Consider the following 27,681-nt stretch of genomic DNA (forward strand, 5'->3'; position numbering starts at 1 on the left):
TTTGTCCTAGAAAATACTGCATTTGAGCCAATCAGCAAGTATGGGCATGTATATTTATAGACTGCAGGTGATTTCAGAGATTTTAATTTATCAGTGTCATGTATCCTTCTTCCAGGTACTTTTCTCTTAAGTACTGCTAAGGCTGCAATGCTCAGTGAATAGGACCACCCTTCAAAGAGCTACACAGTCTTCTGATCAGGAATGTGATAACCCAGGGATGGAGGGTGTGGGGGCACCTTTAATGATTAAGTAATTGGACTACTCAGCTGCTTATACAGTGGTACCTCGGTTCCCAAATGGCTTAGTTGCCGAACAAATCGGCTCCCGAACGCCACAAACCCGGAAGTAAGTGTTCCGGTTTGTGAATATTTTTCAGAAGCCGAACATCCTGTGCGGCTTCCGCTTGAGTGCAAGAAGCTCCTGCAGCCAATGAGAAGCCACGCCTTGGTTTTCAAACGGTTTCTGGAGTCGAACAGACTCCCAGAATAGATTAAGTTTGAGAACCAAGGTACCAAGTGCAGAAGCACAACAAGCAACTGTGCCATTCCACCATCATTTTTCTCTCTCCAGCCACAGCCACGGCGACAAGAGATAGAGAAGAAGAAGAAGAGAAGAGTTTGGATTTGATATCCCGCCTTTCACTCCCTTTAAGGAGTCTCAAAGCGGCTAACATTCTCCTTTCCCTTCCTCCCCCACAACAAACACTCTGTGAGGTGAGTGGGGCTGAGAGACTTCACAGAAGTGTGACTGGCCCAAGGTCACCCAGCAGCTGCAGGTGGAGGAGCGGAGACACGAACCCGGTTTCCCAGATTACGTGACTACCGCTCTTAACCACTACACCACACTGGCTGTCAGAAGCATGGCAGGCTGTAAGCTTGCTTGCTTGCTTATTCATTCATTCATTCATTCATTCATACCCCAGCCACTCTGGGAGGCTCCCAACAGATTATTAAAAATAAGATGAAACATCAAACATTAAAAACCTCCCTAAACATGGCAGTGCCATGGTGTGACAAAGGAGCTGCAACAGGAAGGACGTACAGTCATACCTCATGTTATAGACGCTTCAGGTTACGTCTTTTCAGGTTGCGTCCCATGGCGACCCGGAAGTACTGGAAAGGGTTAATTCCGGGTTTCACTGCTTGCGCATGCGCAGAAGCGCCAAATCGCACGGCGCACCTGCGCAGATGCGACGCTTCAGGTTGCACTCTTTTCAGGTTGTGAGCGGGCCTCCGGAACAGATCCTGTTCACAACCAGAGGTACCACTGTACAGTGGTACCTCGGGTTACATATGCTTCAGGTTACAGACTCCGCTAACCCAGAAATAATACCTCGGGTTAAGAACTTTGCTTCAGGATGAGAACAGAAATCGTGCTCCAGCGGCACGGCAGCAGCAGGAGGCCCCATTAGCTAAAGTGATGCTTCAGGTTAAGAACAGTTTCAGGTTAAGTACGGACCTCCGGAACGAATTAAGTACTTAACCCGAGGTACCACTGTACTAAGGCAAAGTGCAGCAACAGGGCATAAACCTGGAGAAGTAGAAGTGATGTATTATTGTCTGTTACCTCTGTTCACCAATTCTATGCCTCCAAGTGCCACCAAGACTTGGGAGAGCTAGTGCAGCATAGTGATTAGCATGTCACACTAGTACTGGGGACACCCAGGTACAAATCCCCACTCAGCCCTGAAGCTCTGCTGGTGACCTTGCGTCAGTCACTCTTCCCTCGTACCCTACCTTCCTCCATAGCGGGGATAGCTAAGCTGTCTTGGCCTGAGAGCCACGTTCAGCCTTGGCCAACCCTAGGGAGGGTGGGACACATGCCAGTGATGGGCGTGGCCACTCCACACTCTCTCTGTACCAATCAGTTGAGGATGGGGCTATTACCCCCTTCTCTGCTCATCAAGTGATTGGTCTGATTACTGGGGCGGGGCAATCTTCATCTCCATTAAGACTCTGGGCTTCGTTCACCTGTTCTTGTGTCTTAATATACAGCCACTGCTGCCTAAATTGTGATGGAGTAGAATGAGATTCCTGAATTGGGAGTTTTACGCACCGCCCCCCATTCCCAGCCAAATGAAGACTATAAAATGCGAGCAATGAACAATGCCATATTTGAGTCCTTGGAGGTAGGACACGTATATGTAGGAAATATTCACGTGTGACGTAAATAAGCAAGTAAAACAATGATGTGGGATTTATATGCATACCTTTCACTGTCTGCACAAAGGAACTGAGTGCTGGAACACATCGGGAGGCAGTGAGCGGTGTTTCCAAACTGTATTACCATGAAGTTATCTGGACACTCACAGGAATAACCGTAACCACCACTTTTTATTAGGCACAGATGAGAACAACCACCATTGTTGGTCCCGCAAGGATTACTTACTAGCAAAAGAAGACGGGGGTGGGAGGAAGAAAATATAATTATTCCCCGGCAAAGAACAACCCACAAATGAAACTATTGCCACTTAAATTGCAAAGAATGCTTTAATCTTTGGTGGCACATGTCAACTTGCATTCACGAACAATACTGGGATTGTTTCCTATTGATGCATATTTGCAACAAATTCAACGTACCAAAAGGTAATACTACAACATGTATCTTGGCCTATTGGACAGGTGTACCCTGGCTATGTTATCTGGGTTGGACTATGGATTGTGCCCAGTATTTCATTATCAGGAAGGGGAGATCCCCATGGTCTCTGAAGAGCATGAGAACAAGTATGGGCTTGAGTCAAGCAAGCCAAGGCTCAACCCAATGAAGGAGTTTAGTTTAAAACATGCTATCAAGAGAAACCATTGCCGATTCAAATCCAGGGTCAAACAAGAAGTTGAGCCAAGTATAGCAAGGTATTGTAAGTTAGGTGCAAGGGACCGGCATCAGCAGAAACACAACAACCAACCTGCCAGCAGCTTTTTCCTAGTCCCTGTTATAGGGCTGCTGGGATCAAAACAGACAAGAAACATCCACATTTAATTAATTCAATTACCCTTTTAGAATAAGTGCAACAGTGCATGGGCAGGCAAGGTTCCCAGATGATGACATTGGCTATATTCAGGGGAAACACTAAACCATAGTTGAGAACTTCTCTCCCCTCTCTCCTTCCCATGTGAGTAAGAAGCAGTTTTTACTTTTAGTTAACCATGGTCAGCTGTTTGGTCCAAACTGGGAATTGTGGCTACTGATGATCAGTTTCAAAACAAGGCAACTTCAAACTATGGTTTATGACGCTGGCTCGTTTAAACTAACCACAGTTAATGTTGACCACAGGTCCTAGCAGTGGAGTCTGGTTCATTAGGACAGATGGGGCACTACACCACCAACTTCAGCCTGCCCCTACTTCCCTTCCTTCTTTCTTACAATCCATCCAATTAGGAGTGTCACTACCTGTCAGCTCCCTCCTCCTTAGTTTCAATGTTGCCCTTGTAAAACTCAGCAGGGGGGATGACAGGGACGAAACAAAAATTAGTTGGTTCTACCTATCATTGACTCTGGGCTCCACCTACTCTTGGTCTCCCTGCCTTTCCTCAATGAGTACCGGTTGCCACTGGATCCCAGTATATTAGAAACAGCAAACTGTGATTAACTAAAAGCTTCTGAATTCCTCCTCTCAGCTGGGTGGGAACAGGAGAGGGAAGTGGTATACACAAGCTCAGAAAGAAGTTAAGCTTATTTATGTGCTGCTAAACCATGGTTTTGCATTACATCCAAATGCAGTCATAATATTTACATCCAAGAGAATGCTAAAAAAAAAAATCATTCTATGAGGGTGAAACATTCAACAAGAACCAGACCCCTGAAAAATGCCTATGTTGTCTCACACCTTACTTCTGAGTTACATGCAGAATTCAGAGGATTAGACCGTGAATAAGAATGAAGACACCCACATCAGTAGAATGGATTGCTTACCAAGTGGCTGCCTGTATGGGTGATAGACGTGGATATCAAAAGGTCTGTGAGTGGTGTTTACCAGAACCGCCCTGCCTGATCCATTGTACTTATTTCCCTTTTCAACTGTCCTCGTGTTCCAGTCAGTCCAGTAGATGGTGTCCTCAAAAATGGTAATTGCAAATGGGTGAGGTAATGTCCCATCGTACACCGTGTGACGGTGTTGGCCATCTAAATCGGAGTACCTGCAGGGAAAAAAGCAAGCATGGGTAATGCTGAACTTTTTTCTATGGCTTCAGAGCGAGTGAAAAAGAAATGTAACCAACTATGTTCTTCCAAGGGTCTCCAAATGGAACCCAGACATTCTGTTCACACAACTGATTACCTCCACTCAGTTCCACCTCCTGTGTTGTAAAACAACGCCTCCCTAAGCATTCTTTCCAGAAGATGCTAGTAAGATGAAGGTTCAAGTTCAGAAGGGCCTGTAGCTCAGTGGGAGAACATCTGATCTGCATGCAGATGGTCCCAAGGTTCATTCCTTGGTCTCTGCTGGTAGAGCTTGCAAAGACTCCTTGAGGGAAACTCTGGAGAGCCAACTGCCAGTCAATGTAGACAACATCGAGCTAGAGGGACTTGGTAAAAGGCAACTTCCTGTATTCCCAAGTTACCTCTCACTACCCTCTAGAGAAAGAATGACCTGTCACCTCCAACTTTCTATGTTGCTTACCTTTCGCTGTCTATGTGACTAAATATATTTTTTAAAAAATCAGGGGCATGAACACATATTGGGTTGCTGAGTGAAGTATTGGGCGTAAGAATCACTGGTGGAACCCAATCTCCAACCTCTTGGCCTCCAGTCAGATCTGCAATTGTAGTATTTTGACTCCCTCGCCTGGGATTCTAGAGTGGACAGGAAGGAGGGGAAGAAGGCAGGCCTTTGAGATTTTAGCTCCTCTGGGCCAGATCTAGGAGCTACTCTGATCTCCATTCTTGTCCACTCCCATTGAGCCATTTGGCGAGTAAACAAGTGGCTGGAACGCATGCTTGGAGCCCTCAGAAAAACGAGACTGGGAAATGAAATTTCCTCTTTGTCTTTCCAAGGGTTCCCAGGCATGCCCCTGGGTACAGAGGCCCCAAAAAGATGGGTTTTACCTACCCATAGACTGGCATAAGGGACATAACAGTCACAATCCCTAAGACCACAAGTCTCATGTTTCCCATAGCTGCTGATGGAAAGAAGAACACTTCCATATTATCTGTTCCCAGCCTTTGGGATTTCAAAGAGTGCTTTCCATAGGCTTCTTCACCATTAAGAATGTAAACAGCATATTCATATAATTAAATAAACAACTATCTGACTTTCAGAAGACATCTGAAGACAGCCCTGTTTAGGGAAGCTTTTAATGTTTGAAGTTTTATTCTGTTTTTAGTGTTCTGTTGAAACACTAGAGTGGCTGGGGAAACCCATCCAGATGGGCAGGGTACAAATAATAAAAAATATCATTATTATTAATTAAAATGATAGACTTGAGCTATTTGCTATGTACACCAAGGCTAGGGAACCACAGGCCCCGAGGCTTGGTGTGGCCCCTCTGGCCTATTTATCTGGCCCTCAAAACTCTCCCAGGCCACACCCCTCACTGGCTGTTCTGTGTACCAGCTGTGAGCATTTTAGTCTGATGCCTCTGAACTCAGCTAATGCTTCTTGCTCGCTTGAATGGAGGATGGAGAGAGGGGGGTGACTATGTATAGAAACTAGCCAGCAGAACAAAGGTAGGATTAATATTTGCTGCTTCTTGCCCCACCCTCTGCTGACATGTGACCATTGGAAAGTAGCCCAAAAAGAAAGGCAGCACTCAGGCTGTGAAAGTTTCCTCACATCTGATATACATTTATATTTTCTGCTAAATTTTAAACACCCCAAATTCCTTTCTGCTGTTTGTCCTCTATATTTTGATATGTTTTAAATAGCTTTAAATCTTTTCCCTGTTATTCACAGACTTTTCTTATTGATGACATAATGCAGAATGCTAAACTACCAAATCTCTCGACAGACTACTTTGGTGACCGACTACAGATTTTCAGATTTGGGTGGAAATGCAACGCAGAAGCGAAACCGATGAAGACATTCTGAGAGAAGCAAAACGGTTTGCTCGTAATTTTCATATTTGTTATAAAGCATAAACCGAAGTATATCTCTCCAAAACATTTTGATGTTAGTGACAAACGCCCATAAATTGTTACAGCGACGCAACTGAACTAACATATATTCTAAATGGGTAATCATGGTTGTGTCCCTTTAATAAAGCTGAAGCAGACTAATTTGGCAACCCCCAAAATTTGGTATGAAGAGTTACCCAGTTGCTTTATTCTTCTCTATGTACGTACTCAATGTAGTTTAGGTGGGCATCCGCCCAGTAGAGCTTGTCGTTGGTGTAATCTATGGTGAGTCCATTAGGCCACTCTAACTTGGTAGAGATAATCACGGTCTTGTTCTTGCCATCCATTCCCAAGCGTCCAATATATGCTCGTTCTGCCCAATCTGTCCAATAGACCTGCCTGGTTAAACAGACACAACGTAAATTAATCTAGTCTTCATTTGTAATGCAATAGCACATGCACCAACGTAAAAATCTGGTGGTTTGGAAGGAACAATGTGTGGGAGGAGGCAGGGAACCCATCAGGTAATGTATACTTTTATTTCATTAGTTAGAAGTAAAATTGAGTGAAATCCAGTGGTGCCCTTCTGTGAGTGGAACAGACTTCTACAACAGGACGTCCTCTTCCTCCCCTCCCCAAATCTGCAGACTTGGTGGCTTTCTCATATAGCTATATATGCTTCCCCCAATGTAAATGTATTTCTGTAATATTCAGGTTCGTGTGAATATCAGCTTCGTTCTTTCAGTTCTAAACTTTGCCTCTTTCATTGCAGCACTGCTAAATCAGAATAAATGAGTAGCAGTGCGAGTAGTAGATAATGCATTCAGCCTTACCTCTGAAAGAGGTAGATAAGAATGATCTCCAAGCAAGTACGTTAAATGCATTCAGAATAATAATAAAATAATAATAATAATAAAATTTTATTTATATCCCGCCCTCCCCAGCCGAAGCTGGGCTCAGAATCTGTGCGCCTCATCGTATATTTTAAAAATGCCTTTATTAGCCTTTATCCCAATGGTTTTCCGCAGTCAGGATACCATAAAACAATTGTACTAAAAAGAAATAATCATGGAAATAGCTTACCCATATTTGGGGTGAACAACAATAGCTCTAGGGTACTGAAAACAGAAGGTGTTGTTGGGATCCAAACACCGATCAGCTAGTTTTTTCCGGAACCGACCATCAAGCTCTGACACATAGAGGCAGTCCTTGGAGGAATCCACCCAGTAGAGTTTTCTGAAATATTTTACAAGGTGCCTGTTACACAGAGTCCTCCTCATTTTATTTATTTTATATCAACAGTCATTTTTCCTTAAGGGTTGCCAACCTTTTTAGGCCTATGGTAAGGCTACCAGATTTTTTTCCAATGAATCCAGGGACACTTTTCAACTTCCTACTAAATAGATGGATTTTGTCAGGGGACTGATTTGTAAATATGGGGGCTGTCCCCGGGAAACGGGGACGTCTGGTAACCTTAGCCTATGGACATAGCAAGAGCTGGAGCCATCAGCTTGTCTCTGGTCACTTCTCTTCCCCATCCCGCAGATAAGTCCCTCCCCACCCAAAGGACAGAAAGAGAGACGCAGTGTGGCAACCCACTTTGCTTTCCCAAGGGAACTTGGGAAAAGCTAATAACAATAGACTTAACCCAAGCCCCACCAAGCACACTGCTACTGATGCAGTCTGCCATCTGTAATCACAATAATGATGACTTTACAGCGGTGCCTCACAAGACGAAATTAATCCATTCCGCGAGTCTCTTCGTCTTGCGGTTTTTTCGTCTTGCGAAGCACGGCTATTAGCGGCTTAGCGGCTATTAACGGCTTAGTGGCTTTAAGAAAAAGGAAACAAACTCGCAAGAACTCGCAAGACGTTTCGTCTTGCGAAGCAAGCCCATAGGGAAATTTGTCTTGCGGAACGACTCAAAAAACGAAAAACTCTTTTGTCTAGCGAGTTTTTCGTCTTGCGAGGCATTCGTCTTGCGGGGCACCACTGTACAAAGCTGTCGTTAAGGACTACATGCAAAGGACTGTGAACAGCAGGCACAAGTGAGATATGCATGGCTTTCTTTGATTGATTGATTGCCCTCATAGCCCACCTCCTCTGTTGACTGAGTGCATTTATACCCCCTCCTTTTCTCCATTTCACCCTCACAACAACCCTGTGAGGCAGGTTAAGCTGAGAGAATGTGACTGGCCCAAGGCCATCCAGTGAGTTTCTTGGCTGAGCAGGAATTTGAACCCTGGTCTCGCAGGTACAACACTCTAACCACTACACCACAATGGTCCTTCTAACTCACATTTAGAAGAAAGCCTGGCAAATTTTGGAGAATGTGGGTCGAAACATTAGTCCATATTAAAATAATCACCTCGGCAATGACTATTGCAACGTACTGAGATTTACCTGCCAACCCAGTCAACAGCAATGCCTTCCCCACTGGGCACACCATCATTAACGATTACTTCCTTGCTTGTCCCATTGAAAAACATTCTTTCAATGACCTTCCTGCCCACATCAATCCAGTACAGCCTTTTCTCCACCCTGTCGAAGTCCAGCGCCACCACGTTCCGGAGTCCTTGCAAAATGAGGGAATAAGACTGGCCATCCGTCGTGAGATTTCTCAAATAGTAGCGGTTGCTGAAGATGAGGTAAGGCGAGATGTCGCTATTTTGCCGGCAGCTTTTCCCATCTGGCTCCCGGATGTAGCCCGGCGCGCACTTGCAGATATAGGAGCCAATGGTATTCTCACAAATCTGGCTACACACGGATGGCGTCTCGCTGCACTCGTCAATGTCATCACAAGACCTTTCATTGGACATGAGCCGATATCCAGGACGACATGAGCAATAGAAACTGGTCTGGGTGTCTGTGCAGTTGTGGTCGCAGCCGCTGATTGAAGAGTCATTACATTCGTTTATACCTATAGCCAGAAAACAGAACAAAATACATCACTCAACTTTCATCCAGAAATAATGCAGCAGCTGCATTTCTGCACTGGTCTCTGCTTATACACTTAAAGAGTTGCCATTCTGCTCTTGGAATGGGTTTGATTAGCAGAGAAGCCCACTAATGCAAGCCAAGGAAAGAGATTCCTTCCTACTTCTTCCTGCTGCAGCCCCCCATGCCACTAATACCACTAATCTGCTCCAGATGGTTAGGTGAACTTTCAGAACTGCATGGAAGTTGGTGTAGGGGGAATAAGAGAAAACTGCTTGCCAGCCCTCTTTCACTACAAGTTCCCTCTGTTGTTTCGCAAGCGCAATGGCAGCATTGGATTTCACTGGAAATGTTCACCTTGCATGTGCCACAATTATATTATAGATAGCGACAGATTGCATCAACTGTTGAATCAACTACAACAGGAGCAAACATCCGGGCTGCACAGAATGGTCATAGTTGGTTTCACAGAACACAACGGTTTCCTATCCTCATCAGTCCTGGTGGACCAGTAATACGTAGATTCTGTCACCTTTGTCTTTAGGAAACCGTAAGCAGAACAAACTGCTTCCCAATCCTCCTTCACTAGGAGTTGCCTCCTGGATCACCTAACCAATCACTCCTGGGCATGTGGTAAGATGAATCTGCTGTATGAATTTGCTCTTCTAAGAACACTGGGTTATTATATACAGTGGATGTTAACTAAATGGTAAGATAAACCACCCAATTTCTCAAGTTGAAGGTGAACACTATACAGTGGTACCTAGGGTTACATACACTTCAGGTTACAGACGCCGCTAACCCAGAAATAGTACCTCGGTTTAAGAACTTTGCTTCAGGATGAGAACAGAAATCGCACGGCGGCAGCGGGAGGCCCCATTAGCTAAAGTGGTGCCTCAGGTTAAGAACAGTTTCAAGTTAAGAACGGACCTCCAGAACGAATTAAGTTCTTAACCCAAGAACACTGTATATATATAACACTGTATAAATATCGGCTAAGTCAAAAAGGTTCTATACATACCACACCCTTTCTCATCGCTGTTATCAGAGCAGTCATCCACTCGGTTACAGACTTTGACCAATTCAAGGCAGTTCCCATTGTCACACTTAAAATGATGGGGAGAACAGGTTGCCTCTGGCGTAGCGCAGAGGTGCTCCAGTTCATCTGATTCATCGCCACAGTCATTGTCCCCATCGCAGATATAGGCTTTGGAGATGCAACGGCCATTTTGACAGGTAAACTGATACTGTGCACAGGGCTGATAGACGCAACCCCTCTCGTCACTGCTGTCGCCACAGTCATTACGCCGGTCGCACCTGAAAAAGAAATCCAGTTTTGGAACGTTACAAAACAGATGGAAACTGCCAGCCAGGCAGAAATGTAAGTTCTGGTTAATACGAACCAGGGGGGGAAATGCTAGTATACAACAGCTGAAGCTCTCATTTCTTCAACCACTGGAAAAGTCTATCTGTTGCAAGCGCTGAGTTGCAATGTATCAGATTGCTCTTTGCTCACACTCCTCTAGAAAAATACCTCCTTGCATATATTCCTCTGAATATTATCCACCATTTCTCTGTGGCAGCTGCCATTCCCCACCCCAACCCCACCCATAATGCCTCAAACTAACACTAAGTCTGGGGCATTGTGGAGGAAACAAAATGTTGTCCAGGCTCCCAACAAGTTTGAATGTTAAAACTTGGAGGGGAGGAAAGAAGCTATGCCACTGCTAGTGGTGACCCCCACAATCCTTGAGAAACTATTGAAGAATGTCTGCTTTCCCTGTATAAATTCAGTATAATAGTAAGTCCACCTTATTCTCTCTGCTGGCAAATAAGGTAGAGAATTTTGAGAGGTCTTTTGCACACTGCTCTGGTATGGTGAAATGGCCTGATCTGAAAATCGTGGCAGAAGGATTGTTCCTTATTCAAACAGACCCGAGAAACTATTCCATTGAAGAAGCTCCACTTCAGAGGGATTGCATACAAAAAGATTTCAGGGAAAGCTTCACAAATGTTCTGTTGATCATGACAAATGAAGACGCTGAACAGGATGGCAATAATATCACACAAAACTGCAGTATATGCGACTTCTGATCAGGGAAATTCTGGAGGAGTATTCTGGTTGGGCTGGACAGGGCATTTCATCACAGCAAGCAAATAGGCAGGGAAACTCCTCCATAGACATATTTTTCCCTGTCTCACATGTGAGCATAGAACTCCACCTTCCACTGCTCTAGGATCAATGTTATAGCATCAAACAATAGTGGTCTAGCATCACAGACTTTTGCCAGCATTCCAGCATAGGTTTAAGAAAGAGGAAAAGTTTATTAATATTATTATTAAATTATATACCTCCCTTCATTCGAAGATTACAGGGCAGTTCACAACACAAAAACACAACAACAACACACATCTCTCACACAGACATGCACACACATTTAAAAGGCCTTAGATCAGAGTTTTCTAAACTTTTCAAGTTGGTGACACACTTTTTGGACACAATAATTCAGTTTTGAATCATTTTGTGACATAGTAATTCAGTTTTACTAGTAAACCAAAGGTTAAACTAACTCTTTCCAGCTCCAGGAGCACATGGAGCATTCGTGCGACACACCTACACACTGCAGCCGACACACTAATGTGTTGTGACACACAGTTTGGAAAGTTCTGCCTTAAGGCCTGGTTGAAGAGGAACGTTTTCATTTGGCACCTAGTAGGTAGACATCAGGGATGCGGGTGCCGCTGTGGGTTAAACTACAGAGCCTAGGGCTTGCCGATCAGAAGGTCAGCGGTTTGAATCCCCCCGCGACGGGGTGAGCTCCCGTTGTTCGGTCCCTGCTCCTGCCAACCTAGCAGTGTGAAAGCATGTCAAAGTGCAAGTAGATAAATAGGTACCGCTCCGGTGGGAAGGTAAACGGCATTTCCGTGTGCTGCTCTGGTTCGCCAGAAGCGGCTTACTCATGCTGGCCACATGACCTGGAAGCTGTACGCTGGCTCCCTCAGCCAATAAAGAGAGATGAGCGCCGCAACCCCAGAGTCGGTCACGACTGGACCTAATGGTCAGGGGTCCCTTTACCTTTTTTAGGTAGACATCATTTTTCACTAGATGCAAGCTTAATGACAGGGCACTGGGGCTGAGAGTTAAGTGACCTGTATTTGGTGACATTGTGAGTTCTACACTAAAATGAGACTTTTAAGTTCAGGCAGAGGTCCTTTACTATTAGCTGTACTTTCTTTGCCCAAACTGCCCAACCCATCATAAACAAACCTGTAAGCGTTACGGATGCATAGCCCGTTGCTGCAAGCGAATTCATTGGCCATGCACGGTCTCCTTGTGCAGTTCTGGTGCTCGTCATAAGCATCGCTGCAGTCAGCATCACCATCACAGACCCAAGCCCTAGGGATGCACCTTCTTAGCGGGGGCGCATTGTTCACACATGTGAACTCAGAGTCTGAGCAGATGCGGTTTGCTGGGGGGGAAAGCACAATATTTCAGCAGCTGGTTTAAACTTGCCCTATTAGTCATTTACACAAGTCTCTTGTCCCTGGCCCTCAACACCTCTTTGACCTCCCAAAGTCTTCTACAGCCCTGCGTTTGCCAAGAAAGATGTCTAGGGGGTAAAGAAGCAACATTATAATGTCATAACGGTAAAGCAGGGGTCAGCAAACTTTTTCAGCAGGAGGACGGTCCACTGTCCCTCAGACCTTGTGGGGGGCCGGACTATATTTTTTTTGGGGGGGGAGGGAATGAACAAATTCCTATGTCCCACAAATAACCCAGAGATGCATTTTAATAAAAGCACACATTCTACTCATGTAAAAACACCAGGCAGGCCCCACAAATGTTTTTACATGAGTAGAATGTGCCCTTTTATTTAAAATGCAACTTTGCATTTTAAATAAAAGGGCACATTTTACTCATATAAAAACACACTGATTCCTGGACCATCCGTGGGCCGGATTTAGAAGGCGATTGGGCCGGATCCGGCCCCCGGGCCTTAGTTTGCCTACGCATGCTGTAAAGCTTTTTGTTTGATAGGTACTTACCACAGTTGTGTCTTTGGTCCTCGTCACTCATGTCACCACAGTCATTATCACCATCGCAGATCCACGTTGCTGGTATACATCTGCCATCATCACATCTGAACTGTTCGCTTGAACAGCTCCGCACAGGGGAAACTGGAAAAAGAAGAACAGTGTTCGCATTATTCCTACTAGCACATTAAAAGTCATGTTCCATGTGACAGCCACATTCAGACGTAACACTAACTATGGCAAAACTAAAACCTCAAAAGGTATAAGTGATTGTTTTCTCTTGGCCAATGCTAGCTAAACCTGCAGCCAACAGATGCATTAGGTGGTGTAGGCAAAAGGAACTTGTGGCACTCCTACTTTGGAATGTGCACACACCAGCTTGGTTGTGCAAAGAGGCAGATCTACGTTTTGTATCCAGTACAGGCAACTCCCCATTTATGCACATTCAAGTCATGCGTGCCTGTGTGCACACGCATCACCACGAATCTGGAAGTGGTGCTTGAAGGGGCAAAAACGGCCCCCCGAATGTGCAAAAAATGGCACAAAACAGCATCCAGCAATCTCACGAGCCTACGTGAGTGCAATCCCAAGAGCCTTTCCGCTGACCTTTGAGGCCTGCAGAGAGTTGGCTTTTGAGCAAGGAAGTTTAGAGGGCATCTGGCAAGTGCTGCTGGGGTTTTGAAGGGTTTTTCAAGGGTTTCCAGATGGTTCAGAGGGTGTTTTCAATGGTGTTCCCAACATACATGATTTCACTTAAATGCACAGTGCCTCGGAACACAACCCCACGTAAATAAGGAGTTGCCTTTAGTGGTTGGCAGGGCTGAGGGGTAGATAATATTCCTCTCCATCTCCCCACTGCCTCTTAAGCTGAGGGAGAGGGGCATGGCAGTGGGGGTGCAGAGCAGCACTGTCTCGTTCTTTGGACTTGACTTGCCAATACCTGACAGTAAGATTGGCCAATCAATTAATTCATCTCCTTCTCTACTCAGGGCATACCTTTGCAAACAGCTCTGTTTTTAACTTCTCACTTACCACAAGAGGTAGGCTCATCTGAGCCGTCAGCGCAGTCTACTGCTTGATCACAGTACCAATGAGCAGGAATGCAACGCCCAGAGGAGCAGCGGAACTCGCTGCTGCTGCAAGTCAGCGAAACTGCAAGGGTAAAGAAAAAACACAACTTCTACGTTTTGTCTTATTCTTTTCATTTTGATTCCCAACTGTGTGGAGTTGTATGTCTTTTTAGTCCACGATTCTCTCTCTCTCTTCTTAATTATTTATCATTTTACATAAAATAAAAAAGATATTGTTTCACATCAAATTTCAATACCCCATTCCGACCGACCTCCCTTTCTGCGGTTGCTTAAATTGATAGTATCTTCACTGAATCTCCTAGTTTAAGCTTAATTATTAATTATCCCATATATATTAAAAACTGATTTTATCTCACTGCACATCTTTACGTTAATCCTGCTAATGATTGTATTTGTTTACAATTTTTTAAAAAAATTCAATAAATGATTTCCATTCTTAAGTTAAAGACTCTATCATCTTGATTCCTTAATCTTCCAGTGAGTTTCGCCATTTCTACATATCCCAAGTGTGTCTATGATTCTCTTATTTAAGGAGCTTCTGTCTTTTATTTAAATGCAGTATAGCCATCCCTCCCTCCCTCTCTCTCTTTCACATGTCAACTGTGTCTTTTGGAAGGCAATCCAAAAAAGCAAAAACAAAGAAGAGAAGCTACAAGAATGTTTGGCTTTTCACCAGAAATCAAGCCAGAGTCGAAGGAAATGGAGGAGAGTAATTGGGGGGGGGGGACCATTAGCTTACCGCAGTGAGTTGGGCTCTCATCACTCATGTCTCCACAGTCATTATCCCCATCACAAAGATATGTTCGAGGAATGCATATGTTTGTGCTCTGACATTTTGTATAACCAGGTTGACAAGTACGGTCAGCTTTAAAGGGCAAAAAAAAAAAAAAATATTAAAGAGTTTTCGATTTCTTAAAAAAATAACATGCTTCTGTTTTTCAAAAAGTAATTGCACACAGCCCTATTAGCGTTGTTCTGGGATGAAATTTTGAAAGGTACCCTTATGTATCCAGTAATCAATCCCAGACACGCCTAATATGCCTTCTCCAAGACTGAGCTAATATATTCACTCTGAGGGGCAGTAGTTTAACTATATCATGCTCATGCTTATTATCTGTATGTTCAAAATAACTATTTTATCCAATGACATATGCTCATTATTTAAATCAGATAGACATTCTATTGAACCATGATTGCAGCTTTTTCCTGCCTCTCTGCTTTCTGCAGTCATTTAGGAGAATTATCCAAAATGTGGTAAAAAACACTTTTCAAACTGCATCTCCACGGAGCAGATTTCTATCTGTTAGACAGAATAGACAGGTTGTGCCTCATATCATGAGAGACAGAAACTAACTCACATGGCATATTTGGTCATAGCTGGACGACTTTAAGTGAACCTAGCAAAAATTGTCATCCGTCTGTAATATTTGTATAGAATGGTTATACACACACATATATTTTAAAAAAACACCACAATCCTTTCTAAATTATTTGCCAGATTTAAATATGGATTTTCAATGCAAGTATTTAAAACAGTTATGTGAGTAGTAAAGGCTTGAGTCAGTTTTCCCTTGTAATAATAAATTGTTGTTGTTGTTGTTGTTTATTTATACCCCGCCCATCTTGCTTTGCTTCCCCAGCCACTCTGGGCAGCTTCCAACCAAATATTAAAATACAGCAATACATCAAACATTAAAAGCTTCCCTAAACAGGGCTGTATGTGTGAATCTGTTCTTCTGTCTTCCTAAAGAGCACCTGCCTCTTGATTCAAAACATATATTCCTCCATCAGCTACAGCCAACTGCTCTATAAAAATGTCTTGGAACAACCAAGCAACAATTGGGACACCTGCTTCATGTTAATCCAGCATCATAACAAAGCCCCCGGTTTAGCATTTAGCGTTAAGACTGGCTTATCCTGCGACTCACCAAGTCGCAAACAACCTCCCAGCAAGGTTTCATGGCCGGCAGCATGCAGCAATAAAAAGCCTAGAGAACCCCTCCTAGCCCAAACACTGCACTTTTTGGGTTGGAAGTTTTAAGGGTCTATCTAGACTGCAATCCTAGAAATCATTTGCAAAGTTCATGCATGGAACAGAACAGGATTTCCTTCCGACTGAATGGGCACACTATTGCAATGCACCTGAGAGACAGCTGCTAGCAAGGGGTGGGCTTCATAACAAGGGCCTTATTCACCTTTCTCCTATCAGTCCACTCATCTCTAGGTTCCAAGAAATTTGGCTTATGCCACCATAGCTACCAAGGCACTATTTGTTTCTCTGGCAAACGAGACAGTGTAATCTCTTGTTCTTTGACAGTTCCACCTCCATCTAGTAGAATTGTTACTGAAAATATGTGTCAAGGGTTTCACAGATGAAAACTCTCTCTGCTGGTCTTGCGATATAAGTGGAGAAAGGAAGACCGGAGACCCCTCTCCAGTACCACGAAACTCATTCTCTGATCATTTCAGTCCTATGCACAAACAGTACAGCCAACCAAAGATGGCGTCAGGGCCACTGCACTACAGGAACATTGCTGGCTATTGCTCCATCAGCAACCAACCAGAGGTAGAAGACATGAGGAAAACCCACATCTTAAGCACTTGGTCTAAAAAAGCTATGGGGCCAGGTACATTGGGTACATTAATCATTTCCATGGAGGAAATGCCAACATTCCCAATAATTTCAAATAACTAACAAATTGGGGTGGTTATAAAATATGCACTAATGATACGCTATATAATTCAGTCTGGGACACATTATCCTTAACTGGCCTGGTTCATGTCACATTAAACTAGCCTACTTTAAAACATGATTCTGCTTGAACAAGCAGTGTTGGTGCGCACTTCTCTAAAGCTCTTAAATTGCTCCCTCCCCACTCCTGCCGTGCCCCGAAGGAAGCACACCAGAGGCTGGCTTTTCATTACAACTCTCAAACAAACCCACAGCTGGGAAGCCAAGGTGATCCACTGCAACACTGCTTCCAACCTCCATTGTCTGAGGCGAGAATGTTTCTGGATAGCAGTTGCTGGGAATCAGAAGTTGGGAGAGAGCTCTTGCTCTCAGCTCCTTCTTACAAGTTTCCCATGGGCCAGCCGCTGGACTAGATTCCCATTGGCAGGGCTCATCTTATTGTTCTTAAAGTTTGTCCTTGATTTCCCTGCCATGGTTTGTCTTAGGAAACAAACCACAGTCACTGGTTCACAAATAACATGAAACCAGCCCCTCATTTGTTTGTTCTCTGGCCCAGCAGGAAGAGCAGAAAAAGGAAGCAATTAGGATTATATACGCTTATTTTTCATTCCTTAAACATAAAAATCCAAACCAAACCAATTCCCCTCTCCTCCTGCCCCGAGAATTGCACAACAAATGGCACCATGAAATACTGATTCAAGTCCTTGCCATAATGTTCCATGGTGGCAAATGCAATAAATCAGTCAGTCTCAGGTGCCAACAGACAATCAAACAGCAGCCATTCAGTTTTTCAATGTTACTTGTAAATTTGACAGTGGTCTGGTTTCCACAAAACACTATTTCAAACTATGGCTCAGTAAGAACAAGCAAGCTTGCAAATACCCAGGAGAAAATCATGACTATTTCACTCTTCCCTGAGCCCTGCTGCTGCCATACTGCCAGAGCGAAACTATGGTTTGGCATGGCATTAAGTGCGAACCTGAGCTCATGGTTTGTCCTGCTCCCAAAAACCCATGAGTTGTAACCAAGGTTTGCTCTTGTTTTACAGCTCAACAGTTTGCAAAAGACAGATCCCAGGTTTGCATAGCATCAGGAGGACCAGCAGAAAAGGGAAGCTGCCATGATTCTCTCACTGGGTACCTACCTATTTGCTCATTCTTGCTATGTCACAGCTTGGTTTAGCGTTACATGCAAATGATGCCATTGTGTCAAAAATACAGTTTTTGCAAAGTGCTTTCTTCTTTTCTACAGAATATTGATTGATTGGTTGATTGATTGATTGATTGATTGATTTAAGAAGACGTTTCTTCTTCTGTAGCCTAACGAGTGAGTTCCTAAAGGACAATACATAGTTTGTAATCAACTTACGGCAGTTTCTCTCATCTGACGTGCCATTATCATAACAGTTGTTTACACCATTGCAGACGTATTCAAGAGATATACACCTTCCATTACTGCAAGTAAATTCTGTGTGGGAGTCACAAGTTCGGAACAAGCAGCCCACCTCATCACTGTTGTCTCCACAGTCATTGTAGTGATCACAGCGATAAGCGTAGGGTACACACCGCCCATTGCCGCAGGTGAAAGCTGTTGGCTGACAGGTATGAAAAGCTGAAGGGAGAGAAGAGGCGACAAACAATGTCACTGACAGAAGAGAACCTGAAGGCCTTGACAAACACATCAAAGAAATACACACAAACACAGAGCACTCGGTTTGTTTTACCTGCCAGGGCAAACACGGCTGCAAAACGGACTGCATGTAAAATAAAATACACACCTTGAATCAGTCAGATATAGAAGGCAATGTGTTTCTTTATGTTTCTACATGAATGATAAATTTCCAGACATTTCAAACCCCTGTGAACCCTTTTTTGTCCTAAATGAAAATGTAATGAGCCAGAGAGAAGTTCAAATGGAAGGGCATGGAGGGAGAGAGTAGATTGGAGTTCTGTAGCTAAGACAGCAGGACTGCAAACTTGAATAAAATATGGGGAGGAATCAAGACCCACCCCAAATAATCAATCACATGACACGGTGCAACCACACCATTTGAATGCCCATCAACTTGGGGGGGGGGGCTCAAATATTTTATTTGGGGCTCCTATGTAAGACACAGCCCTAAAGTTACAAGGCCTCGTTGCCATTAAAAAGCCAATGGAAAACACAACTTTCATTTCACTTCGTAGATCCACTCCCAATTCTATAACTGAGTGTTACAAGAAAGGGGTCTTCAGATGCACCCTCCCCTCCCCTTTTTCTCCCTCCTTGCTTGCTCAGCATGGAGAACTGTCCTACCAGGATGGATTTATGCACCCAATGGATTTCATAGAGGGGAACGGTAGCTTAGAGTCCTAACTTTGCAAGATCTTTGAGGAAGAAACAGTCTTAAGAAATGTTTAATTGCTAGTGAATTATTTAAGGACATCTTCTACTCCAAAGCGCTTCTCACCCCCAAGTCTCACACATGCAGACTTTTTCTCAATTGGGCAGATACTTCCCAGCCCTTCTGAAAATCAGTTATTTTTCTCTACACTGCTCAAATTGAACAAGGTAACTTAGTTTCAACGTTGCTGTCATGTCCTTCATAGTAACCAAAGGAGTGTTTTAATTGTTCGCTTTTACACTAAAAGAAATACATTCTGAATGATATCAGCTCTTGTACACAGCCCTGTTCACAAGCCCAATGGTTCTCTGACCAAACACATATTGGTTATCGCTCGAACTTTTTCCAAAATGTTTCCGCCTCCCACCCCAAAATCAACAGCAACTGGGTGAGAGTTTGATTCGATTATTGAAGTGCTTACCACACACACTTTCCAGTTCGTCACTGCCATCCCCACAGTCATTATCGTTGTCACACTTCCAGCGTTCTGAGATGCACCGGCCATTCAGACAGGTGAAGAGCCCTTCTCCACACCTGGTGCCATTGTCCACGATACAATGCTTGTTGTTATTGGCTAAATACCAGTGTCCTTCAGAAGGGCACTGACACTCGGCACCAGTTGGACCTGTATTTAATTACAACAAGAAAATGATAACAGGCCAACATCTCTACATAACACTTTCCCCAGAATGTTAGTTCTCTCTCTCTCCCTCTCCCTCTCCCTCTCTCTCTCTCACTCACACACACACACACACACATAGCTTCCTTTACAGCACAAGGGACTCCATCCATTAACTTTGTACCGTGAAGTACAAAGCCACTTTTATGATAATGAGTCCACTGCAGAGTTAGGGGTTTCAGGACTGCAAATATTACAGTTTATGTCAGCATATAAGAAGGGTCTCATCAGGTCTTTTGCTGCTTAACGTAACATGGCAGCTGTGCTTAGCACTAACTGAGTTCTCCTCCATTTGGAACCAGTGGGAATTTAATCACTGGCTTCAAAGCAGACATACACAAGACGGCAATTTTGGGGAAAAACAGAAGAATGTTGATGTCGTGGGCTTATGACCACACTGGCATTCTCACCCACAAATGGTGAGTATAATTTCGAGGAAAACAGCATCCCCATATTAACAGTCAATACTTCTTCAGACCAATGACATTTTGAGCAGCTCAGAGCTTTAAAGCACAGAGGATTGCGTTCATACCCACCCACTACTGTCACCCAGTGCACCTGAAAAATGGTTCCTTCCTGCCCCTAACTCTCCACAGTGGGTTCCTAAGGCCAGTGCCCCACCATGAGAAGAGGAAGGTCTCTTGCATGGCATTGGACTTGCATCGGCTGTGTGGGTGTATTACAACTGCTTTGAGGCATTCCAGCAGTCTCAGTGCACACACGGCATCTTTGAGGCATATTGTTTCCCTCAAAGAATTCTGGCCAGTGCAGTTTACCCCTCACGGAGTTACAATTCCCAGCTATCCTTAATGAACTACAGTGCCTAGAATTAAAGGTGTATTGTGTGCCCAGCCTAGGTGAATGCTGCATGTTCCCCTGACAATGCAGTAAGTATTGTCTGGAAATAGGAGACTGGGAGAAGCTATGATAGCCATCTTCAAATATCTAAAGAGCTGTTACATGGAAGATGGAGCAAGCTTGTTTTCTCCTGCTCTGCAGGGCAAGACTTGAACCAATGGCTCCAAGTTACAAGAAAGGAGATCCTGACTAAACATCAGGAAGAGCTTTCTGACAGTAAGAGCTGTTTGACAGTGGAACGGACTCCCTCCGGAGGTTGTGAACTCTCCTTCCTCGGAGGTTTATAAGCAGAGGTTGGATGGCCATCTGTCACGGATGCTTTAGCTGAGATTCCTGCATTTCATGGGGTTGGACGAGATGGCACTTGGGGCACCTTCCAAATCTACAATTCTATGATTTTATTCTCAGTGCTAGACAGTATGCAGGTTCAATCCATGACACCTCCATGGATATTAAAAGGACCAGGTAGCAGATGATGAGAAAGATCTCTGCCTGGTATGCTGGAGAGATGATGCAAGTCAGAGCAGGGAATACCATACTAAACGGGCTGATTCAGTATGTCTAGTTTATTATTTCAGCCTCAGGTATGGTTGGGTTTTGCCGTGGCTTAGCTTTGTTTGTGCCAAGTGATAAGGTGGTCCAAGCCAAAATTCCATTAGTGTGCAAGCCTTTAAAATAACAATTCCTTCCGCCAATCGGATGTTTTGCTGAAACCCAGTACTCCGCTACAACGTGCATTCTAATTAAAGGCACCGTGAAATATCTTACCTGGTACACAGATGTGACTACAACCGCCACTGAACTGATTACAAGGATTGGTGCACTGCTGTTGCTTGCTTTTGGTCCAAACGTGAATATCCATTGGTCTGGAGGGCAGGTTCGAGAGCATAACCATCTGATCTGACCCGTCATATTTGTTGGCGCGGTAAATGCTTCGGGTATTCCAGTCTGTCCAGTAAATGTGCTGATCAAAGAGGGTCATCGCAAATGGATACAGGGCAATGCTAATAATAATTTCACGATCTGCACCCGTAGTGGAGCTACGCTCAATCCTCTGCCTAAAACAAGTAGGACATGTTAGTGTTTGAACACAAACCATGAGCCTGTAACATTCCATGCAACTGTAAGTGTCTACAGACCCCATTGGGATGTTGAAAGATACAGCCCAGGTCTTTGTTAAAACTGTCAGTCTTTAAGATGCTGCAAAACTATCCATGGTTAGTTTCAGGACTCTCCTGCGACCTACATTCAGTGGTCTCCAATCTCTTTTCCCCACAGACCATTTGAAAGTCGCTGAGACTCTCTAAATGCTTTTTTCTGCCTGCTGTGGGAATTGCAATGAGCTGCACTAAATTCTGGGTGATTTTTTAAAAGTATTTTATGGCTTCTTTTATTTCTTCTATCTTGTACTTCAAATTCCACAGACTGCAAATTGTAATACAATACTATAATAATGTTAAGAAATAAGAGAAGCCACAAAAAAGCAATAAAAAAGCCATATGAACATTTAATTCATATTAAATGCTCTGTCTCTCACCTTCAACCACAAATCCACAGCAATGCCATGTATCACCCAAATGAAGCTCATGGACCATAGTTTGGGAGCCCCTGCTATAGCCATTACATGATCATTCACATTAAGGCTGGGTGATGTATCAATACATCATCCAAAATCGGTTTGTAGTCCACACAATGGTTTCATAATATTTGACATGGCAATATAACGCAAATCACAACGTTTGTGTGCTATGTAAAAAAATGTGATATGGGAAAAAACTTCTCAGCACTTCTCTCATGATTCCTGCTGCCCCTTTTGCTCTATACTATAGAATAACACCTGTAACAAGTGCTAAAGGTAAGTAAAAATGTATTCGCTTTAGACGCCTAAGTAGCAGCTGCCGCCAGATCATCTCTACTTGGTGACATCCCTGTTTCAGAGACTGTGATATATCCGTATATCGTGCTGTTTAGCTGATCGTGATGTTGAAAACCAGGTATTGCCGAGCCCTAATTCGCATTATTAACATTTCTAAAACACTTGGAATCATTAGTATTTACTCTGGATGCGGTTTCTAAATTAATAAACAGCTGCATATTATTTAAAGGACCCCATGCAGACATCTGACAGAAGCTGAGAAAGCCTAGCAGTAAAACATGCAGCAAATGGAACACAAAATACGTACAAGCTTGCATCAGCCCAATACAGCTGCTGTTCCTCATAGTCAAGGGTAAGTCCATTTGGCCACACTAAGTCGGTGCTTACAATGGCAGTCCTGAAGTTACCTCCAAGAGTGGCTCGCTCGATCTTAGGACTGGAACTCCAGTCGGTCCAGTACATGTACCTGATCGACAATACAGTTGACAATTGGAAAAGGAGTCAGAGACAGTAAAATAACTCATTTTCACCTGGAACAGCAAGACACCTATAAGTAAGAAAAGGAAGTGGAGGGGTGTATATGGGGTGGTGGATAAAATTGCATCTTCTTCTGTGCCTTGGCTTGGAGGACTAGGCACTACAAGTCCCATCATCCTTGGCAACTGGCCCTGCTGGAGCTGATGGAGGTTGGAAGTTGGAAAATCACCAGTTAAAGGAAGGAGGCCCTAAGCAATGCTTGGGAAAGGAGCAGATCACAAAGAAGAACTGGATATTTTTTAAAAATAACTCCCATATTCATGCTAGTCAGAGAGACAAGCAGCTATACAGAAATGGGCATCCCTTTTTCCATCACACAAAAATTATAACTTACCCTCGGCAAGGATCCAAGACGATGGCCCTTGGTCGTGGAACACGGGCCACCACAGAGCGATTAGAGCCATTCACAGCCATTGAACTGATAGTCTGATTTAGATAGTCACTGTAATAAAGCCTGTTGCTGATCCAGTCAAAGGCAATGCCATCCGGAGTTCCCAAATCTTAAGACACAGAGAGCAAAACAATGTAGGGAACAAATAAATCCCTGCGTGAAAACCACCATAAGATGCACCAAAAACGCTTTTATCCTAGCTTCAACAGTCTTCAATGGGCCTTTCGTTAAGCTATTCACCATGACCCCCAGATCTCTTTCCTGGTCAGTCATTGACAGTTCAGGCCCCATTGCTGTACCTGGGAAGACTGCTCATTGTAATCCCCTCTCGTTTTTACCACCACAAACAATTTGGTGCCGTCACCAAATTTAGCTACCCCACACTAACCCCTACCACAAGATCATCTACACCAGAGCTTTCCAAACTTTTCAAGTTGGTGACACATTTTTTGGACACGCATCATTTCGCGACACAGTAATTCGGTTTTGCATCATTTCGTGATTGCAGTAATTCAGTTTTACTAACAAACTGGAGGTTCAACTAACCCTTTCCAGCCCCAGGAGGAGCACGGGGAGCATTCGTGTGACACACCTACACACTGCAGTCGGCACACTAACGTGTCGCGGCACAGTTTGGAAAGCTCTGATCTACACTATCCATTTATTCCTCTTCTATGCTTCCTGTAAGGACGCGGGTGGCACTGTGGGTAAAACCTAGGACTTGCCAATCGCATGGTCGGCAGTTCGAATCCCCGCGGCGGGGTGAGCTCCCATCTTTCAGTCCCAGCTCCTGCCCACCTAGCAGTTCGAAAGCACCCCTAAGTGCAAGTAGATAAATAGGTACCGCTTTATAGCGGGAAGGTAAACAGCGTTTCCGTGTGCTGCGCTGGTGCTGGCTCGCCAGAGTAGCTTCGTCACGCTGGCCACGTGACCCGGAAGTGTCTGCGGACAGCGCTGGCTCCCGGCCTCTTAAGTGAGATGAGCGCACAACCCTAGAGTCGGACACGACTGGCCCGTACGGGCAGGGGTACCTTTTACCTTTATGCTTCCTGTAAGTTAACCAGTTACTGATCCATAAGAAGACCTGTCCTCTTATCTCATGACTTCTAAAGCTTACTTAGGAGTCTTATCAAAAGCTTTTAGAGTGTCAAGTATACTATGTTCACCAGATCACTCTAGATCACTTTGAACTTTCACCTGAGTAAATATTTATAAGACTAGGCTGCAATAAAACTCCTGGTTTCTGATGTTTAATCATATTTACCTGATGCCACTACAGTGGGGTTGCCCGTTCCTGAGAAGATACTAACATAACTGATTCTTCCTGTGCCTGCAGGAGAGCTTTGAGTGAAGTAGATCACGTTGTTCACACTGTCGTAGTCCAGAGCTACTGCAGTTCTCAATACGTTCATTGTACGAAACGGAGGGCTGTGATTCTCAGGGTCCAGGTGGATGCTGCTAATGGCGTTCTCCAAAGCAAAGATCAGGTAGTTGTCCGTCGAGACAGAACACCTCTTGCCGTCGCTTTCTAGGAACCCAAACGCACACCCACATTTTGGCGCTTGCAAATCAGGTAGCGCAAAGCACAGGTGAGAACAGCCTCCGTTGTTCTCCAGGCAGGGGTTGTTGTTGATGTCGGCAGGCGACAGCGACTGATAATGGCTGTTGTAAATGGTAACATCCCTCAGCCAATCAATGTTGTCTCTTATAACTGTTGGCGGCTCGCTATTGCCTGGCTCTTTGCTGGCTTGGAAGATTTTCTTCAAGTTTCTATCCACCCAAATCATGGAATTTTCAAAAATAGTAATGCCGTAGGGAGTTGGGTAACGGCTGCCGTAGCGGACGATCTCAGGCTCTCCACCGTCATGTGGGATTCTTGCAATCATGTCTAAAGAATCGTCTACCCAATAAATGTATCCGTTGCTGTGATCTACTGCTAAGCCACGTGGGGTCACAATGCCTTCAGAGACCAGCACAGTCCTGTTAGTGCAGTCAAGAAGGGCACGTTCTATTTTGGGGTTCTGTCCATAGTCTGCCCAAAAGAGGAATCTGTTTTTGGGGTCGACTACAATATGCCTCGGCATATCCACAGTGGTTTTAAGCAGAACGCGGCGATAAGACGTATTTAAGCGAAGAACTTCTACAAATGTCCCAGTCAGGAATGCATTGGTAAAATAGAGATTTCCTATGTGCAATGAAATAAAACAAAACACTAGTATGATAACCTAGTACAGAAAGTATATAATTTTTCAGGATGGTCCTGTAATGTTCTTGATTTTAATCAGATTTTTCTTAGTCATAATTTATTCAAGGTGTTTATTTCAACCACTTTTTAGGATCAAACTCTTACATCAGTTTCCAACATGCTAAAAAAAGGTGTTACATCTGAATACCTAAACCATGGTCAACGGATGCCCACAAATCAGTTGGGTTTGAACTGGATTTGCAAACTTTGTGGTTTGCATGATTAAATTTTACATCCTTACTCAGCAAACCATGGTAAAGGCAGTTTCCCTGGCTCTTCCTGAAGGGTTGCAAGCAGCTATACCTGTGACTTCCTGCCCACATCCTTCCAGGGCCAGCCTTAGATTCACAGATTTCACATTGTTTCACTTGAATTTCCTATTGCCCACATTCATATGTAATGCTAAACCATTTCTTAACATTACAGGAACAAGCACCAGTGAGTCTCAGGCTCCCCTCCCCCTTCTCTTCCGTAGGCTGGATCCTTATTTGTCCCCACCACTGCGGGCCAACTTTGACAGGTGGGCAGGACACAGTTTGGGCGAAATAGCCTCATGGGTCAAACCGAAACCTTTGCCAGGCTACATTTGACCCTTAAGCTGTAGGTTTCCCATCCCTGCTTTAACAGGTCATTATAATTATTCTTCATGTTACTTGATTCTTGGCATAAGTGCTTCTGAAAGATAAGTATTAGAAACAAGTTTGTTAAGCAGCAGTAATACTGACCAGCTACCCAATCAATTGCAATACCACGGATTCCATTGAGTCCTATGCCATCTGTGATGACGTTCCTAAAATAAGAACCGTCTGGCTTGATTTTGCGTATTGCATTCTGAGACGAAGTTCTGCTGCTGAAGTCACACCAGTAAATGAAACCAGAAGGGATGTGGACATCCACATGTAGTGCGTTTCTCCCTGAAAAATAATGAGTAAGGAAGCAGGTCGTTTAATTCATTGTATTAAAATGCACTGCTTAGGTAATGGAAAAGCTAAGGTCCCAATGAACCCTGACACTGTCAACAACTCTGAGGAGCCCATCGTTCAAGCAGAACCTCTGGATGCCAGCACTCCAGTCATGGGCACCAGAGGACTCCATACTGGTTGCCTGAACTTCCAGCTACATCACAGACCACAAGGTGGAAAACCTCAGGAATACAAGAGCAGAAGAAACAATGAGCCAGACGGGAACTCCAGAGGCACCAGAAAAGTGCCCAGCTAGTCAAACAAGGCTTCTCAGAAGGAAAGGGAAGTCTGTGTAAATGCCTGTCCAGATCAGGGCCTGGCTGACAGCCAGAAAAGGCTGTAGAATCTACCAGTGTTTCCCAAACTTGGGTCTCCAGCTGGTTTTGGACTACAACTCCCATCATCCCTTGCTAGCAGGACCAGTAGCCAGGGATGATGGGAACTGTAGTCCAAAAAGAGCTGGAGATCCAAGTTTGGGAAACACTGGCCTAGATCCTATTTAATAAGATCTCAGTCTAGGTTATTCCTGGTGCACCAGCTCTCCTGGGTCTCTCTTCTGGAAGTCTTCCTTGTGTTCAGTCAGCACCTGAGTTTCTACCCTTTACAGACATGCTGGCGTGATGTTCCACAGAGAGTATTTAACACCTGAAACCACTTATCAAGGTGTTCTGTCCCAATAACATGGACAACTTCCACTCCAATACTTGTGGCCTCCGTAGAAATTGTGTAGAAACTATGCATATGATTGGTGAGGACATTTAAAATGCTGCAGTAGAGAGGAAGACCCTGTGGGCTCTCCAGATATTGTTGGAATACAACCCCAACCAGCATAGCCAATGGTCAAGGAGGAAGGCAGTTGTGAGTCCAGCATCATCCCTGTGTTATGGTCTCCCTGTGTAGCTCTGCTATACAATTACTAGAATCTGAATCTGCCTTCTGTCCCC

The 27,681-nt window shown here is 44.2% G+C and overlaps 1 protein-coding gene across 1 annotated transcript in view; it reads right to left on the minus strand.

The window, feature by feature from the left end:
* LRP2 (LDL receptor related protein 2) overlaps window positions 1–27,681 on the minus strand; it is a 154,274-nt gene that overhangs the window by 30,712 nt on the left and 95,881 nt on the right. The window contains 17 exon segments of the mRNA XM_082236526.1: window positions 2,210–2,387; window positions 3,913–4,136; window positions 6,280–6,450; window positions 7,135–7,287; window positions 8,455–8,971; window positions 10,010–10,305; window positions 12,257–12,458; window positions 13,036–13,167; window positions 14,056–14,175; window positions 14,854–14,979; window positions 18,175–18,417; window positions 19,611–19,814; window positions 21,495–21,784; window positions 22,910–23,068; window positions 23,474–23,639; window positions 24,795–25,715; window positions 26,501–26,689. Of these exon segments, the coding sequence (XP_082092652.1) occupies window positions 2,210–2,387; window positions 3,913–4,136; window positions 6,280–6,450; window positions 7,135–7,287; window positions 8,455–8,971; window positions 10,010–10,305; window positions 12,257–12,458; window positions 13,036–13,167; window positions 14,056–14,175; window positions 14,854–14,979; window positions 18,175–18,417; window positions 19,611–19,814; window positions 21,495–21,784; window positions 22,910–23,068; window positions 23,474–23,639; window positions 24,795–25,715; window positions 26,501–26,689 (4,291 nt within the window).

This window comes from Podarcis vaucheri (assembly GCF_965113315.1).
Source record: "Podarcis vaucheri genome assembly, chromosome: 1".
NCBI lineage: Eukaryota > Metazoa > Chordata > Lepidosauria > Squamata > Lacertidae > Podarcis > Podarcis vaucheri.